The 23,427-nt window shown below is 31.0% G+C and overlaps 2 protein-coding genes across 2 annotated transcripts; both read left to right on the plus strand.

Moving 5' to 3' along the window:
* The first annotated feature begins 4,587 nt into the window (after nt 1–4,587).
* Nucleotides 4,588–11,285, plus strand: LOC107008080. The gene is made up of 7 exons (XM_015206987.2): nt 4,588–4,640; nt 4,799–4,891; nt 6,119–6,273; nt 6,381–6,439; nt 6,553–8,289; nt 9,603–9,744; nt 10,220–11,285. Exons 3-7 carry the CDS (start codon nt 6,171–6,173, stop codon nt 10,888–10,890), a joined length of 2,712 nt encoding a protein of 903 aa, XP_015062473.1. The 5' UTR covers nt 4,588–4,640; nt 4,799–4,891; nt 6,119–6,170; the 3' UTR covers nt 10,891–11,285.
* A 7,856-nt stretch (nt 11,286–19,141) lies between these two features.
* Nucleotides 19,142–20,551, plus strand: LOC107010236. Its single transcript, XM_015209480.2, has one exon. It carries the CDS (start codon nt 19,175–19,177, stop codon nt 20,321–20,323), a length of 1,149 nt encoding a protein of 382 aa, XP_015064966.1. The 5' UTR covers nt 19,142–19,174; the 3' UTR covers nt 20,324–20,551.
* Nucleotides 20,552–23,427: the final 2,876 nt, after the last annotated feature.

Below are 23,427 nucleotides of genomic sequence, written 5' to 3' on the forward strand. Positions count from 1 at the left end.
GTATTACAAAGTAACTTTAATAGAAAAATCTTTCTTATTATAATTTTTGAAATTACGTATTAAAAGAAAAAGTTAGACAACTAATACGAGGGATCAAAGGATAGGGAGAGGAAAGATAAGATATAGTAGCAATTATGATTGGAATGGGGATCTAAGATATCAACATATTACATATATATAGCCAATGGAATTTAGATTTTCAGAATCTTTTGACCTAATTCACATGCATAATTTTATAAATCCTTTTCATTTATATATATAGTCGTAAAAGGGGGCTCATCATGTTTAATGCCATGAAGGACATTGTTACCTAAATTCCAAAACACATACTAATCTTATGATTTGTCAATTTCTTTCAAGGTATTATAATCAACATTTTTAATGGAAGAATACAAAGTTTATTGTTAACTTGAAAATATAAAAGACTACTTTTCTTACGTAAAATAAAGATTATGGTGTTACTTTAACTCACTAAGTTAGATTCAAGATGAGTAAAATATTTTTTAGTATGAAGTTTTAAATTTTTAGTACTTTTATTTTTTCACATCATAAGAAATTGTGCATTAATATAATTATTTACATTGTTGTATTTCCACATGGCTATGATATTATGGTCCCCCTAAACCTCATTTGCTGGTTTTGAATGTGACAAACTCATGTTGGACACTTTGAAATTTTGCAGTGCAATATTAAAGTCACCTTTAATTTTGGGACCTATCATGAATGATGCATTCTGCCACATGAAAAATCAATAATTGTGAGAAAATAATTCCAACAATTACTAAATCTTGGGTTAGTTTGATGGTCTACTTTTACTTATTTAGATTAAAAATTAACTTATCACTTGACTTCTAAATTTATTTTATTTTTGACTAAAAACATGAAACTCTTACATCACATTCACATTAAAAAACGTTTATGGTCAAAATTTTGATCTATAATTTTTTTAAAATAACATTTACATATTTATAAACTACATAAAAAATATTATGAGTTACAATAATTGATAATTCAAAATGTTTAATAGATCTATGGAAAATTTACGATAAAAAATAGACTTGTTTTGACTCTTGAAATTTGAAAGATACATATAAAATGGAACGAAGGAAGTAGTATTTAGAAGAGAATATTATGCGCAAAGAAAAAAAAAGAAAGAAAAGTGTTTCTCAACAAGTCAATGAAGCAATAAAGTTTTTTTTTTCCGCCCAGTATTCGGAACCCATATGGGAGTCCTTAATAAAAGAAAAACTACACAAATTGGATTATTAGACAAAGTATTATCCAAATTGGATTCAACTCAATATATATATTCTGAATGAACCGTGCCCAAACTATTTATCCTACTGCCCCTTGTTCTATTCGTTGAACCATTGGTGATACCATCTACAAGGAGTAATTGAGCAATCTTTTCACTGAAACACAACCTATTCCTCATTGATGTCGTCATTAGACTATATACTAATGATATCAAGGAATAACTAGGTAATGTTTTCACTAAAGCATTATTTTTGCCTCTTTGATACCATCAGAGTATATATATACTGTGATGGTATCAAATAATAAACACAAAATTATAAATAGTTTTATCTTTTGGGGTACAAGAGTTCTTTTCTCTCAATTAGATTTGGATCACTCACTGCAGGATCCATTTAAAAATAAACCCTAACAAAATTTTCTCCATATCAAAACTTAAACTCAAAACTTTTAATTAAAAGTGAATGAAGTAATCCCACCACTTCACCACTAACTCAAACCTATAAGTGAGATCTACCACTAACTCAAACCTATAAGTGAGATCTCATACAAAGTTATCTAAATGACTTGAAGGAATATTTGGAAGTAACTCCACTAGCATACTATATTTTTTACTAATAAATTATAAAAAATTAGTACTACAATTCGAGTATAAGGCAATTAGGTTAGGAAAGTCAAATTGAATCAATGCAAGTACCTTGGAATTATTGAAATTCTATATACTCTTTTAGATATTGTGTCCTCTCAAAAACAGAAAAAGGATACTCCCAATACTCATTTTTTGTTGCACTTTGTTGGCTCTAGAAACAATAAAAACAAATTAACAAATACCACCTTTTCCTCTTCTTCTCTAATAAAAATAAAAAGAAGGATAATTAAAATAATTCCACTAGGAAGATGGAGTATAAATGGTAAGAAAAGGGAGAAAAAGATAAACTCTTTTTATATAGCTTTAGTTAATTCAGTGTTTGGTCTAATATTTTTTATAACCTAGATTATAAAATATTGGGGACATATAAAATTGAATCAAATCGTAAATTGAGTTAAACTTACATCAGAAAAAAACTTGACTAATGATTTGATTTGACTTAGTATGATATTGAAAAAGAATTCGATTATACTTGAGTTGGTTTGCTTTAACTAAAAAAGAGTCAACTCGTGAACAAACCAACCCGACATTATATATAATGTTTAAAATTTATTTTATACACAAAAATATTTACTTTGATAAGATTTCTAAATATTTCTTTCGTACCTCTTTACACTTTTTTTAACATATTATTTTAAGTTTTTGAGACTTCGAATTTTGAATGATCCAATAAAGGTTATAGTCTATAGATATAAATAATTCTAATAAGGCTCAAATTAAAATCAAACTAGTACTAATGCTAACAAAATAAATATTAATTCAACACTAAGATTTGGCAATAATGTCGAATATTTATTCTTTAGTTTTACATCCGTTTAGACATTTAAAATACATAACTAATTTTATTTTTCTTTAATGTTTAGTCATGTAACTAATACTTATTAGAGTTAATTAGCATAATTTAGTACTTTTAAATTATGATTATTTTCATCATGACTTATTAATTTGTAATATTTATTTTATGTGATTTCATTATTATTTTTTATTGGATCTTTTAGTGATCCTTGAGCAGGCTGTTATCCTTAATTGGATGAAACAGTGGTTGACTTGGCTTTCTTGGTATCATACTGTAGCATTATCACCAGATGTGACCATTGATCAACTATTTGATGTTCCTATGTGTGCCACTTCTTGGAAACGATCAAACGAAGATTATGAATTAATCAAGTTTGGGTACGTTTGGAAGTGTTACGATGCTCATCTCATGTTTATTGTTATTTTCTTAAGTAACACCTTATATAATTGTATTTTGGCAGAATATAGAGCACAAATTAATTTATGTTTGTGTGACTACTTTTTCCGGAAAAAATCCAAGTTTTATTAATATGATTTAATTTATAAATTTAAAATTTTAATATAAATGATTTGATTTGATATTTAAAAAATCCAAAACCAATCATATAAGCCCCCTACTTGTAACTGTATAATTTTTGTATTTTTACGTATCATATACTTAATAAATAATTGTATATTTCAATTATAAAGGTAAAAATTTAGTCAACTTATATACATATTAATGAGTTTTTGTATAATCGATGCATAGATTTTGCATATCTCAGTCATTGTAGTAAATAAATTTAGTAAAATATTATTAGTTTTTTTTTTAAAAAAAAATGATTGATCACCTCAAGTTCAATACAATTCAATTAAATAGAATTTCAACTTTTAATAAGGGAAAAAATATTAATAATTTTTTTCCATTTATACAAGTAGATCAAATAGAGTTACTCGATATCTACTTTGATAGAATATAATAATGTATTCCATAAAATCAATTAAAGTGCACTCAAATTAATTTAAACACTACAATTTTAACATAATTAATGTATATTTGTATATTTTGATCATAATACTAATTAAATTTAGTCAAACAATACATATTTATAAGTTCACTTTTTTTGTATTTTTTTACTCAATAAATTTTCAATTTTCAGTGATGAATAAATATATTAATGATTTTTTCCACCTAAATCGACAAATAAAATTACTCGATATCTATTATTAAAATAATAATAAATATGTATTCCATAAAATCAACTTAAGTCCATGCAAATTAATTCAAACACTACAATTATAATGCAGTCAAGTCAATGTATAGATTTATTTAAGCCATAGTAGTAATTTAAGTTAGTCAAACAATGCATATTAATAAGTTTTACTTTTTACATATTTTTGATTTAATAGATTTTCAATATTTTAGTGAGGGAAAAAAATATTAACTATTTTTTCCCTATTTATACAAATAGATTAGATAGAATTACTCAATACCTACTGTAATTAGAGGTGCTCAATAAAATCAATTAAAATGAACACAAATTAATTCAAGCACTGCAATTATCACATAATCAATGCATGAATTTTGTATATTTTGGTCTTAATAGTACATAAATTTAGTCAAACAATACATATTAATAAGTTTTACTTTTTTTATTTTTTTTTTGACTCAATAAATTTTCAATTTTCATTGTTTGGAAAAAAATATTAATACTTAGATGCCCCCTAATTTAATCCGAACATTATAAATTATAAAATGTAAAATATTTTTTAATATTATTTTGAATATGTGACCGCATCATTAAATAATGATTACCTTTATTATAAAAAAAAAAAAGGAAAAGCATAGCTTTGTTTATTTGATTATGTTATATGTATTTATTTAAGTTTGTTACATTAAAAAAGAGGTGAAATAATTCAATTGGAGGATTCGAAAAAAAAAAAAATTCCTTGTTATGTAACGGTGAGAACTCTTCACTCTCACCTTCCTCTTTTAATTTCAAATTCACTCACCTCTCTCTCTCACGCACACACAGTAGCATACATTTTTCTCTCAAGCTCTTCCTTTACCTTTTCTCCACCATCTCATCGATCGTTTTTTTTTTGTTTTGAAAACCCTAGGTTCGTTTGTTGCTTCAATTACAGTTCAGATCTTACTCTATCTTCTTTGATGGTGGAAACAATGTGCGATTTGACAAATTTGAAGATTCACTGGTGAGTTTGTTTCTGGATCGTTCAGAGTTGTGTATTTGTTAATGTTTATGCATTTTGATTTGATTAATTTTGCTTGTAATGTAGCTGAAGATTCGAGGTGTTTTTGGCTGCTTTAACAAAATGAGTTTGCGGGTTTACATGTTTACTTTGATGTAGAAATTTAATTGTCGGATCTTCGAGAATCTTTTATTTGCTCAAATGAAGTAGTGCTGGTTAGAAATAGTTAGGTTGGAGCTTTGTGATAATTGCATCTTGTAGCTGGTTTCTCGAAATGCTATGTGTGTTTGTTATGGAGAATTATGCTTTCCAGAAAAATAATTACTCTATGAAATCATAAGCGATAATTTGAGACCTTGAGTTTTGGGAAAATGTTTTATACGAGAAAAGAGGAAATGAATTTTGTTGCTATTGGGAAAATCATTTTCCTTTATGAATGTTAACCTCTTAGAGGTTGTTTAGTTGATGGGATAAGGATGTTCTAACACTGATATAGAATTCGGAATATTATTTATGTGACGTTTACTAATACATATATTGTTTATAAAAGAATTTTAGTTATTAATTACACGGGATGTGGACAAATAAATATAGACGATTCCTATAGAATACTGCTTTTTTATTATTTATCGCATGACAATTCCTAGGTTATTATTATCTTTTGGTAATTGATAATTGAGAAATCTGCAAGGGCCAGTGGCGCATAGTTCGAATCTTGATAGATAATGGCCCGCTCCTCTATCCTTCTCTGCTTGAATACTAGGATTTTGTCTGCTTTAACGTTCAAACTTGTGAACATGTGCCTAACCAACACATTATGTGTTAAACTATCACCACTAGACTTGCATCCCTGGGCATCAATTCCAACATCATCATTCTTTGCGTAAGCAAACATGTATTGTAATCCATTTGTAACTAAATTGTAAATCAAACAACACCTTATGCCATATAATTTCAACAATAATCAACATGTAGATATGGATGTCAACTCTTAGTACTCACATGTGCAAGAATACTACAAGTATACCCTTTTGTATCTGTATACAATTTGTATATGTTACCTACTTTTATGACCAACCAGACATCACAGCGAATTTCTAAACACGCTCTTAAATGGAAGTTGTGTGAAGTTGGTTGCGAGGTCTTTGTTTCCTCTGATTACTTGTTTACTTCATTCTTTGTATAACATCTTGGACCAGATGCCTTGAAAATTTCCATTCTTGACTACAGATTTTGTTTGTTGATACATCCACATGGGAGCATTGTTCTATTAAATGAGAAAATGGAGGTTGAAAAGAGAACTTCAAAGGGAGGCTTTCTTCAGCTATTTGATTGGAATATCAAATCTCGAAAGAAGCTTTTCTCTAACAAGTCTGAACTACCTGGTAACTCCTTTTCTCCTTGCCTGTTGGCAGTTGAAGGCCACTTTTCTTGTAACTGATGCTTATTGATGAATATTTTGCTATCCATGTTCCTGTTATTGTGGCTGTAGACAACTCTAAACAAGGAAAAGAAAATGCCAATGGATCAGCCAATTTAAGACTTCAGCAGGTAACTTGTTACTTTACTCTGCTATCTCCTCTCAAATAATTCAAGACATTATCTCTGTGACTGTTTATCATATCTTTTGGTCTATCATTTTGATAATCTGTATATTATTGAAGGGTCACGATCATGGTCTTGGTTCCAACTCCAAGCAGAACTATGATTTCTATAGTGCTTCATCAGCAGCTGAGGATGAAAGTTATGGTCAAAAAGCACCTGGGGTTGTTGCACGTCTTATGGGATTGGATTCTTTGCCAACTTCAAAAGAGTCTGATCCCTATTTTAATGCATCCTCTGATTGTCACTCCTTCAGAGATTCTCCATACCTAAGTTTTATAGCTGATTTCCAGAATGAACATCGTATGATAGTCGATGGTAACATGCGAAATAAACTGGACGGATTTAAGAGAAACCCTGTTGATGTAAGGCTGCAGAAGGTGCAGAGCCGTCCCATCGAGAGGTTCCAAAGTGAGGTATTGCCTCCAAAATCAGCTAAACCTACTGCAGTTACTCAACCAAGATTGTTATCTCCTATCAAGAGTCCTGGGTTCATCCCTCCTAAGAATGCAGCTTACATAATAGAGGCAGCTGCTAAAATATACCAGCAGAGTCCTCGACCCGCTGCCAGAGAAAAGGTGCAATCTTCTGGGTCTTCCTCTGCCCCTTTGAGAATACGGGACTTGAGAGATCAAATAGAGGCTGTTCAGAGACAGTCTAGTATTTATGAAGCACCGCACAGGCCAAAAGAACAAAATTCTGTAAAGAACCTCAGAAGACAACCCTGTGAAAGAGGCCAGGTTCAATCAGATAATTTGCATCAATTGAGGGTTTCTGAGGTATCAAGAAGAGATGTATCCCAGAATAAGGGGAAGGAGAAGTCAGTTTCACTAGCAGTTCAGGCAAAGACCAATGTTCAGAAAAGAGAGGGGAAGGAATCTACTTCTAGTAAGAACCCATTGAACCAGAAAGAACAGAATGAGTCTAAGTCCGGTCGGAGGCTGCCAAGTGTAAAAGTAGGGGAAAGGAAAAATTCTCTCAACCGTCCTTCTGATGTGCTCAGACAGAACAACCAGAAGCAGAACTCTGCATCTAATAAAGACGGGGAGAGTTCGAAAACTTCAGCTCCTAACCATAAAGAGAAAAAATCATCATCTACTGGTAACATGTCTAGGTCAACCAAGACTGTAAGTAGGATTGTTGTAAATACCACAACTGCTACTGGAATTGCAAGTATTGTAGAAACTGACGTTGGAAAGGACCTTTCATCATCTAGGGACTCCAGAGTGAGGTCCTTTACTGGAAAGAAACAGACAGTCAATGTCGATATTGGTTCTGATGAATGTGGTGCTGACAATATGATGAAGAATAAAGATGAAAGGTCTATAAAATGTAACTTAACTATTGAAGGATGCTCCAATTGGGAAACAGCTGACAGGAAAAGTGGGAGTGATGTAGTGTCATTTACTTTCACCTCACCCATCAAAAAATCAATGCCTGGCCCCTCTTCATCAAGTCATGTTTTGGAAAAGAACAGTGGTTTGTGTCTTTTTCCAGGTTCCTGTGATGATCAGTCTGATTCAAGGACATCAACAATGCCTTCTTTTCGCATTGGTGGTGATGATTTAGGTATTCTCTTAGAACAAAAGATTAAAGAATTAACTTCTAAAGTCGGACCATCTTGTGAAGATTTCATCAAAACGGGGACTGCTTCTACTTCTACCAATGCTTTTGAAGATAGTGTGTCCCTTGTAGCACATGGGAGGAGACCTCAAGTTGATTTGCTTAATGAAAAAGCAGGTGACCCTGGTCACTCTTCTGTTGATGACCTCCAGCTTACTGCAACTCAGATGTGGCAGGTATTTCTGAAATTCCCTTAGCTTCAAAATGCCATTCTTATGACTAAAACACCAACCAACCCCCAAACAAACTCTTAGATAAAAAATAGGAACAGGTAAATCAATGAGAAATTGGAATGTAGATGGTGATCAAACGCGTAAGAAACTTTTTGACATAGCATACCACATTTTTGTCAGTGTATGGAAGTGTACATATACTTGTTCCTTGGTGAAAAGAAATAGAATATCTCCAAGTCATGTATCATTTAGTAAATTACTTATGAATTGTGGGAGAGGTCAGGTGCTTAGGAGGTACATCAACATGATAAATGCGTGTATGGCTAACAGGTACCCAAATGTGAAAATGTGTCATGACCACTTTGCATGAATAACGGCTAGGGTTAGGAATTCTTTGAAGTTGAACTGTCCAGCTTCCTTACTGAGCTGAGATCCAAGTAAATAACTTTGGGTGTTTTTATTTCTTTTGACAAGTCGTGTAGTTTATTATGTGAAACAGCAGTCAAGCTCAACAGGAGGCTGTGAAAATAATTGGTGTTTTTTTTGTTTCTTTTTTTTGGACTAGTCATTTAAGGGGTTCTGAAATGATTTTCGAAGTCATCATTTTTACCTTTGATTTCTCAATCCAATAGATGACAAAAGAGTAGCTGTAGGCACATAAAAGGCTTTCCTTACTGTAAGCGAAAGAGTTCTGGGGTCCCCCGTCTCCTTTCGTTTTCTTTTGTTTAGTTGAAACCAATAAATGCCATACTTAGATTTATAAAAAGCATTGCAATCTTATAAATTTTGTTACTTCTGATGATATGATTCTAAAATGTTTTGGAATCCATGCATATGATTCTAAAATGTTTTGGAATCCATGCAGACCTTTTCTTTGATAAAACTAACTCCGTGTAAACTTAGCAAAGAACAAGACAATGGAAGCAGAATATCCATATATATACTATACAACTAGTTAGAATTAGGTTTAGTAATGTTAGTAGGCTTGCATTACGTCTGATATCTGACAAAGTGCCTTTCAGTTTAGTTATAGAGATTATATGTCATGTAGGGGTAAGTGTGAGGTTTAGATAATTCCTAGTTTTAGTATCCCTAGTTTGTCCCATTGTACAAATTATAAAGTATTGGGAAAAAAATGGATGAAGATGGAATAAAATTGATATTGAGAATTTATATGCAAAACCAACTAATTCAGGATTGAGGCGTTATTGCAGTTGTTTGTTATCCTATTTCTGTATTATTACTGTACTGCTTTTCTTAGAAAAGGAAAAAAACAGTATAATGTACCAGACTGATCTTATCTGCATCAATTTCAGGGTCCAAATAGGGTAGAAAATCCCAAAACTGCCAGCAGCATTACGTATGAAGGAGAATTTAGTCTGGCCTCAAGTATGGAACCTTCTATTTCAGGAGGCAGTTGCAGCTCTTTGGATAGCTTCAGAAGTTTAGCAACTGATGGTAATAATGCTGATCTTTAGTTTCCTCCTTTTGTTTCCATCCTATTTAAGATTGTGATGATAATTCTGTTGTTTTATTTTGACTCTCTGTAAGAAGGCGTTTCGTATTATATTTTAATCTAAAAAGTAGAAACTTTGCCACTTTAGGCTAAATGCCCAAGCTTGTTAGATGGATGAAAATGGAAAACAGGAAAACAATTTGGGAAACAAAGGATTACCTTAAGGTCAATCTATTAGAGCTATAGTTTAGGATAAGATATATTTTATATAATTTGCTCATGATCAGATAAATTTCAGTAAAGTTCTCTTTTCTCTATTCCATAAACAAAAATGATCTTCCTGCTCTTCAGGTGGAATTACTTGTCCTATTTGCAGTCTCTTTTTTGCCAAAACTATTCAGTGGTAGTTACCAGCATACTTCCATTTTCCCCTGAAAAAATATCAATTAATCCTGACGGATGAAACTTATGATTCAGGGAGCAAGTATCATCTGTCTGATGGATCTCACTACATGATGAATTGGAAAACCTACATGAGGACTCATTTGGTGGAAGGTGATGCAGAGTTGCTGGACTCGGCCTCTTCCGCTTCTCTTGCTGATGCAGGTGAAAAGGAGTCGACTACTACGTTGACTTCCTCAAATTTCAATGAATCAGCTTACTGGGAGTTCCAATATATCAGAGATATAATTAGAAGCTCCAACATGGTAATGGAAGAATTCTTGTTGGGTGAGGTTCAGAGCATTATTGCTCTTGATCTCTTTGACAAGCTGGAGAGTCAGCAGGCTCGAACCAACAAAAATGCAGAGGAGCAGCTGAAGATGCGGAGAAGAGTTTTGTTCCATTCAGTAGTCGAATGCTTGGAACTCAGATGCAAACTGAGTTTCGGCAGAGGTGTTGAAGCTTGGGCTAAGTGGACAACATTGGTCCAAAGAAAGGAGTGGTTAGCAGAAGAAGTGTATAGAGAGATTGCTAGCTGGACAAGCATGGAAGAGTTGATGGTGGATGAGGTTGTTGACAAGGACATGAGCACACAAGACGGGAAGTGGACCAATTTCAGCTTTGAAGCCTTTGAAGAGGGTGTTGACATCGAGAAGGAGATCCTTTCATCTTTGATGGATGATTTGATCGGTGACCTATGTGAATGACATGAAGTTTTATACTTTAGCTTTGCTACTTTACAGCTTCCTTGTGCATTGCTCTTTCTTGCTTATCTTAATTTAAGCAAAGAGATCAGTGGACCAAGTGATTGTTCATATTTTATGTTCTTAGATAGTATCATGGTTTCCATGACAGGATGATATGGTGCATTATCCTTTGAACGCGAATGCGCGATGAAAAGTCTTTCTGCTTACTTCCCGCTGATTTTTGCGTGTGGTATTGATAGGTAATCCCAGATTTACTAGAGTATGTTGTGGGTTTGAGCTCAAAGCTCAGCTATTGTAGCCTCTCTTTTACTCTATAAATGCACTGCTGCAAGAATTTTTGGAACAGAAAACATTTCTATATCAATGGATGATTCAAACTGAATTCTAAAGTTTTATTTTCTGATTTTGTAATATCATTACTACTACACTATGATTTACATTACTGTTAAATTTCCAAAAATAGTATAAATAAGACGTGATGATTTGAGTTCACAATGATAATGGGCTTAAGAGAGTCGTGACACAAAGGTGGTCCTACTGGGAACAGCCGTCCACTTTGGCCGCCGGCGAAGCTCTGACAAAGTAACGTGCACCCCCAACCCCAGCCCCCACCCAAATCTAATCTGGTATTACACTGAATCTTCTGAAAAAGAAGCAGACAATGACTTCTGTCAAAAAGCCCAATCACCATATTTTGATCTAAAATAGTAAATCATTGTTTCACTGCATTTGAACAAAAAATGCGGTAGAATAATTGAGATCTCTACTATACACTACGGTTAATCATTGATTTCAAATCTAAGCTCTAAAAGGATCGAAAAGTTTAAATCGTTAAAAGACAGTCATCCTTGTAGTACATCTAATGAGTTCTAATGGTTATATCTAATGCTTTGTAGTAACAATATATGTAGATTAAGATTGTGAAAATTATTTGCTATTTGAATGTCATGAAATTCTATCTTGTACTAATCAAAAAATAATATGTATTCTTGATTGATAGTGACCAATTAGAAATGAGTCATCTCATTTATATCTCGTCCATTTAACATAAATCCAGCAAGTAGATGAAGTATATATATGAACATAACTTACTGTTTAACTACCCCCACCGCCCAAGTTTGATAGACTCCTCTCTTAATGACATCTCATTTAATCTCCATGTCATAATCATCATATTTTCGTCTTTTTAATTTTTTTTTCTTAATTTATTTATAGATATATAAGCATCTAATACCCAAAATTTAATTGTACAATTGTTCTAAATTAGTACACGATAGAATTTATTAAGAGAGCGTTCATTAATTATCAAGGGTTTCTCCACACATATCTTGATGTTGACATAATATACGAAATGGGATGTGAAATTGTGAAGAATTTGGTGATAATCAAATCTTTAATCTGAAAATATGAGATGATTAACATTTCTAATAGAGATTTATTTTGCAACTATTCTCTATATATATGCATACGTACTTAGAGACGATGATTTTCATATTGAATTTTATGTATTTGACGGATTATTAATGAGTCAAATTGAACCAAGAAGACTCACAACGAATAATTAGCGTTTTTAAAGCTAGTTAAATTATTGACATTTAAACTCGCTTAAATCAACCCGTGTAAACATTGAAAAATCTACTTTGGATCCTTGTGTTTTGAATATTCTTTTTGTTTTTGTGGAAATGCCTTGGTACACATAGGCAAATTGCAGTTTTCTACTTTCTAATCAAGCAACAGATCTACAAATAATTTGACAAATTAATAACCTTACCGATTAGATCTTACAACTTGATTAAATCTAACACGAAACATATATATATATATATATATTAAAAATCAAACTTCTCAAGATTTTAAGTTCTGAATCGACCTCGATTAAAAGTTAGACACTAAAAAACAAAATATATACATCACCATAAATGTAAAGATTTTGTACTAAGTTTTTTTTTTCTTACAACAATAGTTAATTAATATGGTGATGGATTTGTAATTTGGATAATCCATAATTAAGAATGTGAGATTACATGAAGAAAACTTGCACCACATGCAAATAGATCTCTCATTAATTACTACTAATATTTTATATTAACAAGTGGAGAAGGATAAACATGCATGATGGGATTGTTGATAGTTAGAGAGACTCTCCATACTTTGACAAACACTTCATGTGCATTCTTTTTGTCATTTGCTTATGGAAATTATAATACTTTAATCCATTTCACACCCTAATATCACATTCTCCATCCTCTCATGCTTTTACTCCTCCTAATTTTATTTTCTTTGTCTAATTCTTTTTTATTTTTTTCAATACAATTTATGGCTAATAGATTGACATATCAATTCAGATGAATTTAATAATTTTTATTTTATATTTATATTAAAATATCATCATACGCGTACAAAAAATATTAATATAGTATCTAGTTAGTATTTAGTAATTAAATAGTAATCCTGGACATAGTTATCTTCTAATTTAATAAGCATGAGATTTAAATCATAAACGAATNCATCATACGCGTACAAAAAATATTAATATAGTATCTAGTTAGTATTTAGTAATTAAATAGTAATTCTGGACATAGTTATCTTCTAATTTAATAAGCATGAGATTTAAATCATAAACGAATTTTTTTTTTAAAAGAGACAAATTATGACAAGGCATTTTAACTATAATGGGAGCGAACGTGTAACCCGGACGTACACGAATTGCCTCAAGAATCTTTTTTTTATATATATTGTTTTAGAAAAAAAATTAAGATACAATTAACTATAAAGAATTTTGAGGATATTTTTAATTATATTTATAAGAACTACGAGTCTTGACGCAGATTGCACAACTTTATTTTCAACAGCATTAATTAGTTCTTTGCCCCAAACGCATTTTTTTTTTTACAAGTTTGATATGTTTATTATAAATAAATAAATATGAAATGGTGTTATTAAGATATCGAGTGATAAGATGAATATCTATCAAAATAAAAATAAGATATTTTAAGTATCACAAAATATTTATAAGATCATTTATATTATATTGTAGTGAATGTTGAGTTGCTAAAATTTAATATATTTACAAAATAAAAATATTACAAATATGAATATCAAAATAAATATATCATATAAAATTTGAATAAATAAAACAAATCTATCACATGTAGTCACCATAAGGTGCACGTATTGATGAGAAAATTTCACTTGAAATGATTTGATCTTGATTTGCCTTGACCTAGAATATCTTTTAAAATGACATTTAAAACATAAATCTAAAGTAAAATAAAATCCTGAGAAAATTTTGTACTATAAATAAGGAAATTATTTTATAAAGGAATAAAAAAAAATTAAAAAATGCTACAACTATAACGTGTCAAGCACTGATTGGCTATGACAAATCCTCTTCACCAAACTATGATGTAGAAAAGGTGAGAAGGAGCTCCGTATTCTGTAATCTGCTTAGATTCATTAATCTTATACAGATTAATTTTCCAAATTAATTAATAATAGAATTAGCAATGTTGACAGTTTATAGAATATTGTCTTATCAATGATTAATTATTAATTACACTAATTAACCTTATGCCTCGTGTTGGCTGCCTTAAGTCAGAATCCTATGGAGAAGGCCTTCATTCACCTCCTTCTCGAGTCTATGTGTACACCCTCAACTAATCTAACGCCTTGTTTGCATAATCAATGGAAAACTTAAAAATATAATAAAGTAAAAGTAAAATTGCCCAAACTACTTATCTAAACCTTTTTAGTTTAATAGGCGTTTGATAGGATGTATAAGTCATGATCGGATGACTTGTCAGGTTTGACTATCTTCATTTTGATTATTTATATTATTTTGGAGTGTTTGTTCTTAAATCGATTATCTATCGAAAGTAATCTCTTTACTTTTAGTATAATCCGTGTATATATGCATTTTTTAGATATTACTTTATGAAATTTCACTGAACATATTATTATTATGAATAACAACTGGAAGGAGGTAATATCATAAACAAATTGGGGACATCTTAATATATGTTTAAAAAACATAACACGATAAAATTAAAGAAAAAGTTTAACATCTATCAAATATATCTATAAATAATATAACTTATGATGTACGAGATAAACCTCTTAATCCTATTTAACTCGATACGTATCGAAAAACGTGCATGCACGAAAAGGGATTCGATGATAAGCGAGATTGAATAGGAAGCATGGTAAGTATGGTGAGGGTTCAAAACAGAGGAAGAAAAGACCTCGAAAGTATAGGGCAGAGGGGAACGTGCCGAGGTCTGTTATTTGCAGGCTAATATTTGTGTGGTCCATTGTACTTCTTTCCCAATTCCCTAAGTTTTAACTTTATTTTATTCTATTATAACCCCCTAAACTCTTCTCCCTATGCTCTTTTAATCCTTTATTTTTAGAATATCTTTAATCTTTTCATGCCAATTTGCTCATTTTATAAATCTAAAACTTTTTAGCCATCTTCCTTCGTTTAAGAATAGTTATCAATTATATTATTTTAAAATAATTAATAATAATTTTTCATCTATTTCATAAAATTAATAAAATAATTTTAATTTTTACATGTAGTTCATAATTTAGCTTATCATTAGTTATAATTATTTTTCTATTAGATTTTTCTAAGAAATGATATATTAACATTATATTCTTTATCATAATTTCTTAACAGGTGTGCAAAGTTAATAATGATTGAATGGAGAAAGTAATTTACCATATTTAACCCTATCTCAAACCATAAACTAATTTCCTCAAAGTCATAAACAAAATATATATGCTATTCCCAATTACCCCTGGGGGGGGGGGCTAAGGGAAAACATTTATAGATCTCCAAAAGTCAAAATATATCTCAATTAGACTTGGAAAATGAGGAGAAAAAAAAAAGACTTGGAAAATTGACCTCCCCACAACCCTAATACTTCCCCTTTGTTTTTCCTATTAAGAAAATTTGTTGTGGTAGACCAATTTGGCTTGTATATAGATTTGATGACTTTTGCTTACCCTTTTTTTTTTTAATCGAAAGGAATTTATCCATTGGTCCATACCCTATATTTGGCTGAGAATTAAGATGATACAAAAAGAAATAATTAAGAAAGTGGCAAGTTAATGATCAACTTGTCTTTGAGTTCTATATTTTATACTATAATATAGTATAATCTTGATATTGGACATGTAGTAGCATTTTAGTTTGTCATTTTTATAGGCCAATTAATTGTTTTGGATTTTTTTGGAGTATCAAAGTTTGACACACTCATTGTATTTCTTTTCCCCTATTATTTTTAAAGTAGAAATTATATATGTGTATATTTTTGTTTTTCAAATTTGAGTTATAGAATAATTAGACTTAATTTCTTATGGTAATACATTACATGTAATATAATTTAAAGTAATTTGAATTATACTAATTATATTTTCTTTTAAGGTAAACTCCTTTTAAATTTGGATTGACTTTTGGCTTATAAACACTTTTTTGTGTTACCCAATCACTCCAAAAGTATTCTAAAATTATTTTAACATAGAAACACTCGAAATAAGTCAATTTAAATAAGCTCTAATAATATTTATATTTTAATAATCTAGGATTACCATGTAATTACGAATGAGTATAGTTGAAATTTTAATTTCTTAAATTAATTTTTCGGAAATCAAGATTTAAAAACAATTGATGTAAAAGCCAATAATATAGCCATCCCAAATGTAAATAATATATAATAAAAGAGGAGTGGATGAGACAAAAGAGAGGACAATTATATTATGTATATATATTTTTGGAGAGGAGCAATAATTTAGGCCTTTTGCTTATGTTGGGACATGGCATGGCAAGAGTAATAGCAATATTAAGCCACAAGAAATGGAAAGACCTTTTCCACACTTTTGGAAAGCAAATACTAACATATTATGGATCTAGTCTTAGTATTCTTACCATCATTTGCTTTTGTCTTACACATATAATAATTCATACCAAAGTTTCATGCATGCCAGGAGATCTCTAAATGTTACTTCTTGATGATTAATATATGTTCATCATGAAGAAAAAAGAAGAGGAAAAAATTATTATATAAAGACATTCTAATTGGTCAAGAATTCTAGTCCCCTTGACTATGTACTAATGATGATACTCAATGTGGGATATGGTGTAATGGTGAAACTGTTTCACTCTTAACTAGATGTTTCAAGTTTAATCATCGAAAATGGAGAAAAACTTAATAAGAGCGTTACTTCTGAATAGATTCTACAGTCGTGGAATTTTTTGTTGGAAGCGCCACTTTTAAATGGGCCCTGCAATCGAGCTCTGAATATTGAGAAAATCTTATTGAGAACATCCTTCTTTTAAACGAGCAATGTATTATGAAAAACTAAAATTAAAAATAAAATTAAAAAAATGATGATACCCTATCTAATCTCATTGACTCAAAAGCACAAGAACTACAAAAGATTCATCATGATTCATGTATTGCTTTGAGATATTGCAACAATGAAATTCTAAAAGTGTGTGCAAATATTATATCTTTCATCAAGTGGTGCTTCCTTTGAACACAAGAAACCAATTGTTTTTTGTTTATGCTAAAAAGATAGAGTAGTATATTAAAAAAATCATTGTTGAAAAATATATTAAAACTTTCCAGCCTTTCCTAAATGAGTATTATGCTTCATTAGTGTTACTAAAACTCATTACAAGTAATTATCCTCTTGAGACTAGAGACTGAAAACCTATTGCTTTATGTAATATAATCGAAAGTAATGTTTAGAAGATTTATGAGTTTTTTCGTAACAGTTTTTGCAATAATCACGATTTATGTTGATGGTCGTTGAAATTTTTTAAGAAACAAATGATTTTTCTTTGTGCAAAGCCTTTATATTCTAGAAGATATGCAAAACCTTTTTTTAAGAAAAAATCTAATCGTCATATTATTACACAAAAATCAATAATTCTCAATATTCATACAATTATAATTATATGTTAAAAATAAGGTTTAGAATGAAAACAAACTTATTGACTAACGAGCTAACTAGCATTCCAACCAATAAACCAATATTAAACACTTTATACTCTAAAACCACAGAAAATACAATGTTTCTCATTTAATCTAACCAAGTTTATATAAGTCATTGAGTTGTTTGAGATTTTATACATTTTAAATAATATACTTTATAATTATGTTTTTTTTAAAAATTAACTTTAACGAGAGAACAAACATTTCAAGCATATCTTTCATGCTTCACCAGAAAAGGAAATCACATTTATTATATTTTTCACCACCAACGTTTCTTCTGATTCCATCTTGCAAAAGTGAAAAATAATACATGCATTAAAGAATTCATAATTGTAACTCTATTTGATAGCTGGAGAAAGTCAAAATAATAAATTTAATTTCTATTGGTTGGGATGGGTTTTGTTACTTTATATTGGAGGGGATATAAAATTTGTCATTTTTTAATATGTGATATTTTTTTTAGAAAAAATAATTGGCAGTGCACGACAATAGATGAATTTTCTCCAAATGTGACTAATTTAATTACTTTTCTCCAAATCAGTAATTTACACTTGTAATTAAGACATTTAATCTTAGATTAATTAACTCTTCTTGGCGGTGTCACTTATTTGCACAACATAGTCATTTCTAAACATAAACTGCTTAAAATTTTCTTTTAAATGAAATTCCTCGTAAATTGGTTCATTCAAATAACAGAATTATTTTTACACTGAATTTGTATTTTTATTTTTATTTTTTAGCTTACATTACAATGAGATTCTATCATCCAAACTAATTATTACTCGTTTTTATTTTGAGAAAAAATGAGACTCTTATATATTTTTTTAAATTCAAATACTACTTTATGCGTTTTGAACATGTTCTTTTGAAAAGAAATCATAAATGTATAAACATCCGTCCCGAGCACTCAATTAATGCTCATGCCTCATGTAAATTTATATACCACAGTTTTCAAAATCACATCCCATGAATTAATTATTGCATTCTAAAATAAGTGTCATTTTTTAAAAATTATAATCATATTTATTAAAAATAAATGTCATTTTTGTGAAGATAACACTTGGTTATGACAAAAATAACTATATTAATTATTTTATTAGGAAAAAAGTACCAGCAGTAATAAGCTGCTGACCCGCTACTCTCAGTGGCATAGTCGTTATATATCTCAACATTTAGGGCCATTCTCTAACGTTTTTCACTTCCCAAAAAGCCCCTCCTGCTTCTCTCTATTTTTTATGCATACATCACTACACATTCCCAGCACAAACCTTTCGCAGAAAATAATGAAACCCCTCGAAAATCACCTCTCCGCCATCACCACTTCCTCCGCCGTGCCGGAATCAGAACCTGATAATGGTTCGGCGGCGGATGCCGGCATGTTTTCAGACGATATTGATAGTTCATGCTCAACTCCATATGTTAGTGCTCCGTCAAGTCCAGGCCGTGGTCAACCACACTGTGGCTTCTATTACAGTGCTCCGGCGAGTCCTATGCATTTCGTTTTATCAACTACTAGCGTGAAAAATGCTGTTAGTACTTCAATTTCATCACCTTCTGAAGATTTTGATTTCTCTGCTAGACTAACCACCGAGGGTGGTGGCGCCGCCGATGGATCCATGAGCTCGGCTGATGAGTTGTTCTTAAACGGCCAGATCCGGCCGATGAAGCTGTCCACTCACCTTAAACGTCCACAAGTCCTAGCACCATTGCTTGATCTCGACGAGAATGAGGATGAAGAAGAGAAAAGTTGCAGAGGAAGAGATTTGAAGCTGCGGAGTAGATCATTGAGGAGAAGGACTAGATCCATGTCACCACTTCGAACGACGTCGTATGAATGGCAGGAGGATTATGATGAGGAGGAACTGGAAGTAGTAATCAATGAGAAGAAGAAAGAGAAGAATGAAAATGAAGAGATTAAGCAAGATGATGAAGAAGAAACTTCAAATGAAACGACGCCATGCCCTTCTGGATCTTCTTCGAGGTCTTCTTCAGTCGGGAGGAGTTCAAAAAGATGGGTATTCCTGAAGGAGTTTCTGTATAGAAGTAAAAGCGAAGGAAGAAACAACGGCCACAAGTTTTGGAGTGGGATATCATTTTCACCTGTGAAAGACAAAAAACTTGACAAAATCTCAACCAACAAAACTCCAACTGATTCTTCAAATACATCTGAAACAAAAAAAGATAAACAAAATGGGAATACAAAAGAGAAGAAGAAGAAGCCCGTGAATGGAAGTGGGATTGGTAAGAGAAGAGTTCCTCCATCGCCTCATGAGTTGCATTACACTACTAACCGAGCTCAATCAGAAGAAATGAGGAAGAAGACTTTCTTGCCATATAGGCAAGGCCTGCTTGGATGTTTAGGGTTCAGTTCAAAGAGTTATGGAGCCATGAATGGTTTTGCTAGAGCTTTGAATCCAGTTTCTTCAAGGTAAAAAAAATAATTTGTATATCTAATCAATCATTATTATTATTATTATTACTATATCTATCATCCATCTTCCATCAAGAGATGAGAGATACTTTTTATGTTGATTGTATAGATTTTTATTTCCTTGTTATGGTAATGTTTTTATGCTATTCTGTCATCTCTTTGTGTATGTACTCAAAAAAAATCCTCAAAATGCTAAATGATGGGATTTTGTTTAGCCATTCATGGTAAACTCTTGCGGCATTTTGTTGTTAGATCCTCCTCCATTTTTGCTTTGTTTAAAAAATAGATTCATGAGATCATTTCTTTCTACTCCCTATGTGGGCTCAAAGAAAGAGAAAGGCCACCTTTAGAACTCCCTATAAGATCTTTGCTTATGGCAAATTTACAGCACTAGAATACAAATTGCTTAGCTAATCTGTGGGGATAGATAGGGTAGTTAATATTCTTCATGACTCCTCATCCCTGTTATTCTCAGTAGATTTGTCTTTTTACCCTTTTAATCACTTCCATTTCTTCGTCAAATATTGACTTAACACACTTCTTAATAACACGCTCGATCATTTCGGGTGCCTTGTGGAGCCTATTGGAATTATATGAAGTGATAGGACATTAGATATACATATGAATGTGAATTTGCATTATTTACACTGTGGACATTTTTTTCTTAAAAACCTATGATTTGACGCACATGAGATGTGGAGCAGAGAGGGCCTTTGGCAGTAGGTAAATAGTAGAGAGAAGGCCCCCCCTTACACACCATACCAAAACCCATTGCCCAAAAATTTAAAAAAAAAAAAAGAGACTGTTGCCTTTTGTCAAACAATAAATTATGTATCATCAGAAGTTTGAGTTGTTCTTGTCTGTATCTTCTGTAGGCCAGCCTTGTTTTAGCATATGCTCTCTACTGATTAAGATGGTTGATTTAAGTGATATACCCCATACTTGTCTAACTGAGCACAGAATTAATAAAAGAAATTTAACTTTTTCTTCTAACTTGTATCCTCTCTAGTAACCTTTAAAATTTATGATTCTGAGTGTTCTCAATGTTTTTGTAATTATATATCTTTCTATTAAGATGATATTATTTTCAAATTTCTAGAAAAAGATGTTCTTTTATAATTAATTAAAAAAAAAAAAAGGTTTGCAATGATTGAAATGTATGAAGTAGCTAGTATGAGTGAAACAATATGACAAATATCGAATGGATAGTCATAAACGGAATGACCCAGTAATATGTGAAGTGAACTATGAATTATGAGGTGATTTATTTTAGGAAAATCGTGAGATTTTAAGTTTATATCACAAAATAGAGTCTAAGAGATTAAATGAATGTAGATCCTACTTCTATTTTTGAAATGAAGAGATTGTTTTTGATAGATTTTTATTTTAATGAAAGGACAATTTTAAAGTCGTATGGAAAAAGAAATGTCAAAAGCGAAGAAGTTAGGGCAATTATACATAAAAATCATGAGACAAGAAATTAGAGGAATAATATAAAGAATACCGGAAGTAGTATTAAATGACAAGTGAGACAACACTTTTTTACTAGATACTTTATTTATAATCTCGCAATGTCCTATTTAGTGTTATGCTCTTGATAAGTTAAAAATATATCATATTTTGTCTAAATTATTATTGAAGCTATTCATAATCAATCTCTCACGCTTTTGCATCGAACATCCCAAATTCAAATTTCAACCAAGAGAAAAACACTAAATAACTTCTTTTTGATTTGTCCAAATTTTAGTTGATCTAAACAATTAAAAAGTCCTAATGAAATTAATCTAAATATGCGCAAACGGTCTCTAATACCACTTCTCTTTATATATTATAATAAATATATAACCTAAAAGAAGAGCTATTAAAAAAATACCACTAAAAAGTGATGTATAATGGCCTAAGGTTGGGTTTGTTTTCCCTTTTTGCATCTACTAAAGTGATGTTGAAAAGGTGTTGAAGGAGCAGCTTTTTGTCTCATCTTCTTGGAATATTTTATTTTTATTTATATTATAGACTATAGTCCTGAAATATGGACAAAGCAGATCTGGATGAAAATAAAAATAATAGTGAAGCTTTGTTACTCATTCTCATGGGGTCTCTTTGTACCTAGATGTTGACGTAAAGTAGTTTCACATTAAGCAACATACTAACATGGCCTCTGTTGTCAATATAACATACATTTCTTCTTTTTAATCACTCCCTCAGTAAAAATTCTGACTCATCACTTACAAATCTAGTTGGTTTACCGCTAATTTACTTTGCATATTTTTGGATAGACGCTTAGATAGGCATCCTTATGTAGTGTTCTTTGTAGGGGTACCAATTAGGTGGATTAGGTTAAATTTGGACGGATCAAAATTGGTCAAGACGCTTCAAGACCCAACTCAACCCAAATTGTTTGGATCAAAATGGGTTAAGTGACGGATCATAATCTAACCAGCCTAATATTTACTAAGTTTGGCTTTGTTTGTTATGGATTGAGATAACAGATGAGCGGGTCAATAATAAACCCAAACCTGACTAAATGAGTCGTGTTGGACTGATTGAATTTAATTTTACCACCCTAATTTTGTGTAATAGTCACTATTTTCTAATAGAGTTGTTAGTTCCAGCTCAGTGAGTACTATTTTCGATTTGTTTGTTCCAATAACAATGGTTTACTTGAACCCAAATTTACATTTGAGGGAATCTGATGTTATGTATCAGTTTCATAATTGCCCATCAATAGTTCAAAAAAAAGTATATTAAATGAAGTAGAATATCTACTCAAAAATCTTATCTTGTGTTATCTATATGTCAGTGAAATAGAGATGATATATATAATTGTTGGAGCATAGTACTTGTCATATTATTGTTACATATGGTCCCTGGGAATTTGGATATAACACTAATCATGATTCTACAATAGTACCCTTTGTATGAAGATAATAAACAAACTATTTTGGGGACCATTAGAAAACCAAACACCCCATACTTGTCTTAAATCTTGAAATTATATGGATAGAGACATAGCTGAACTATAGTATATATGATCAATTAATAAAATCACCTGATATACTTTTTATTTTTTTCCCACTCGGTATCTAGTATCTACATTAGAGCCCC

The sequence above is a fragment of the Solanum pennellii genome, chromosome 1 (assembly GCF_001406875.1).
Source record: "Solanum pennellii chromosome 1, SPENNV200".
Classification (NCBI taxonomy): Eukaryota; Viridiplantae; Streptophyta; class Magnoliopsida; order Solanales; family Solanaceae; genus Solanum; species Solanum pennellii.

Bases quoted from the DNA above. Each gene is read 5' to 3' on its own strand.
- LOC107008080 (XM_015206987.2), top strand. From the start codon at position 6,171: ATGGAGGTTGAAAAGAGAACTTCAAAGGGAGGCTTTCTTCAGCTATTT. The intron at 6,274-6,380 runs GTAACTCCTTTT...TTGTGGCTGTAG, and splicing joins TAACAAGTCTGAACTACCTG to ACAACTCTAAACAAGGAAAA. The intron at 8,290-9,602 runs GTATTTCTGAAA...CATCAATTTCAG, and splicing joins CTGCAACTCAGATGTGGCAG to GGTCCAAATAGGGTAGAAAA.
- LOC107010236 (XM_015209480.2), top strand. From the start codon at position 19,175: ATGAAACCCCTCGAAAATCACCTCTCCGCCATCACCACTTCCTCCGCC.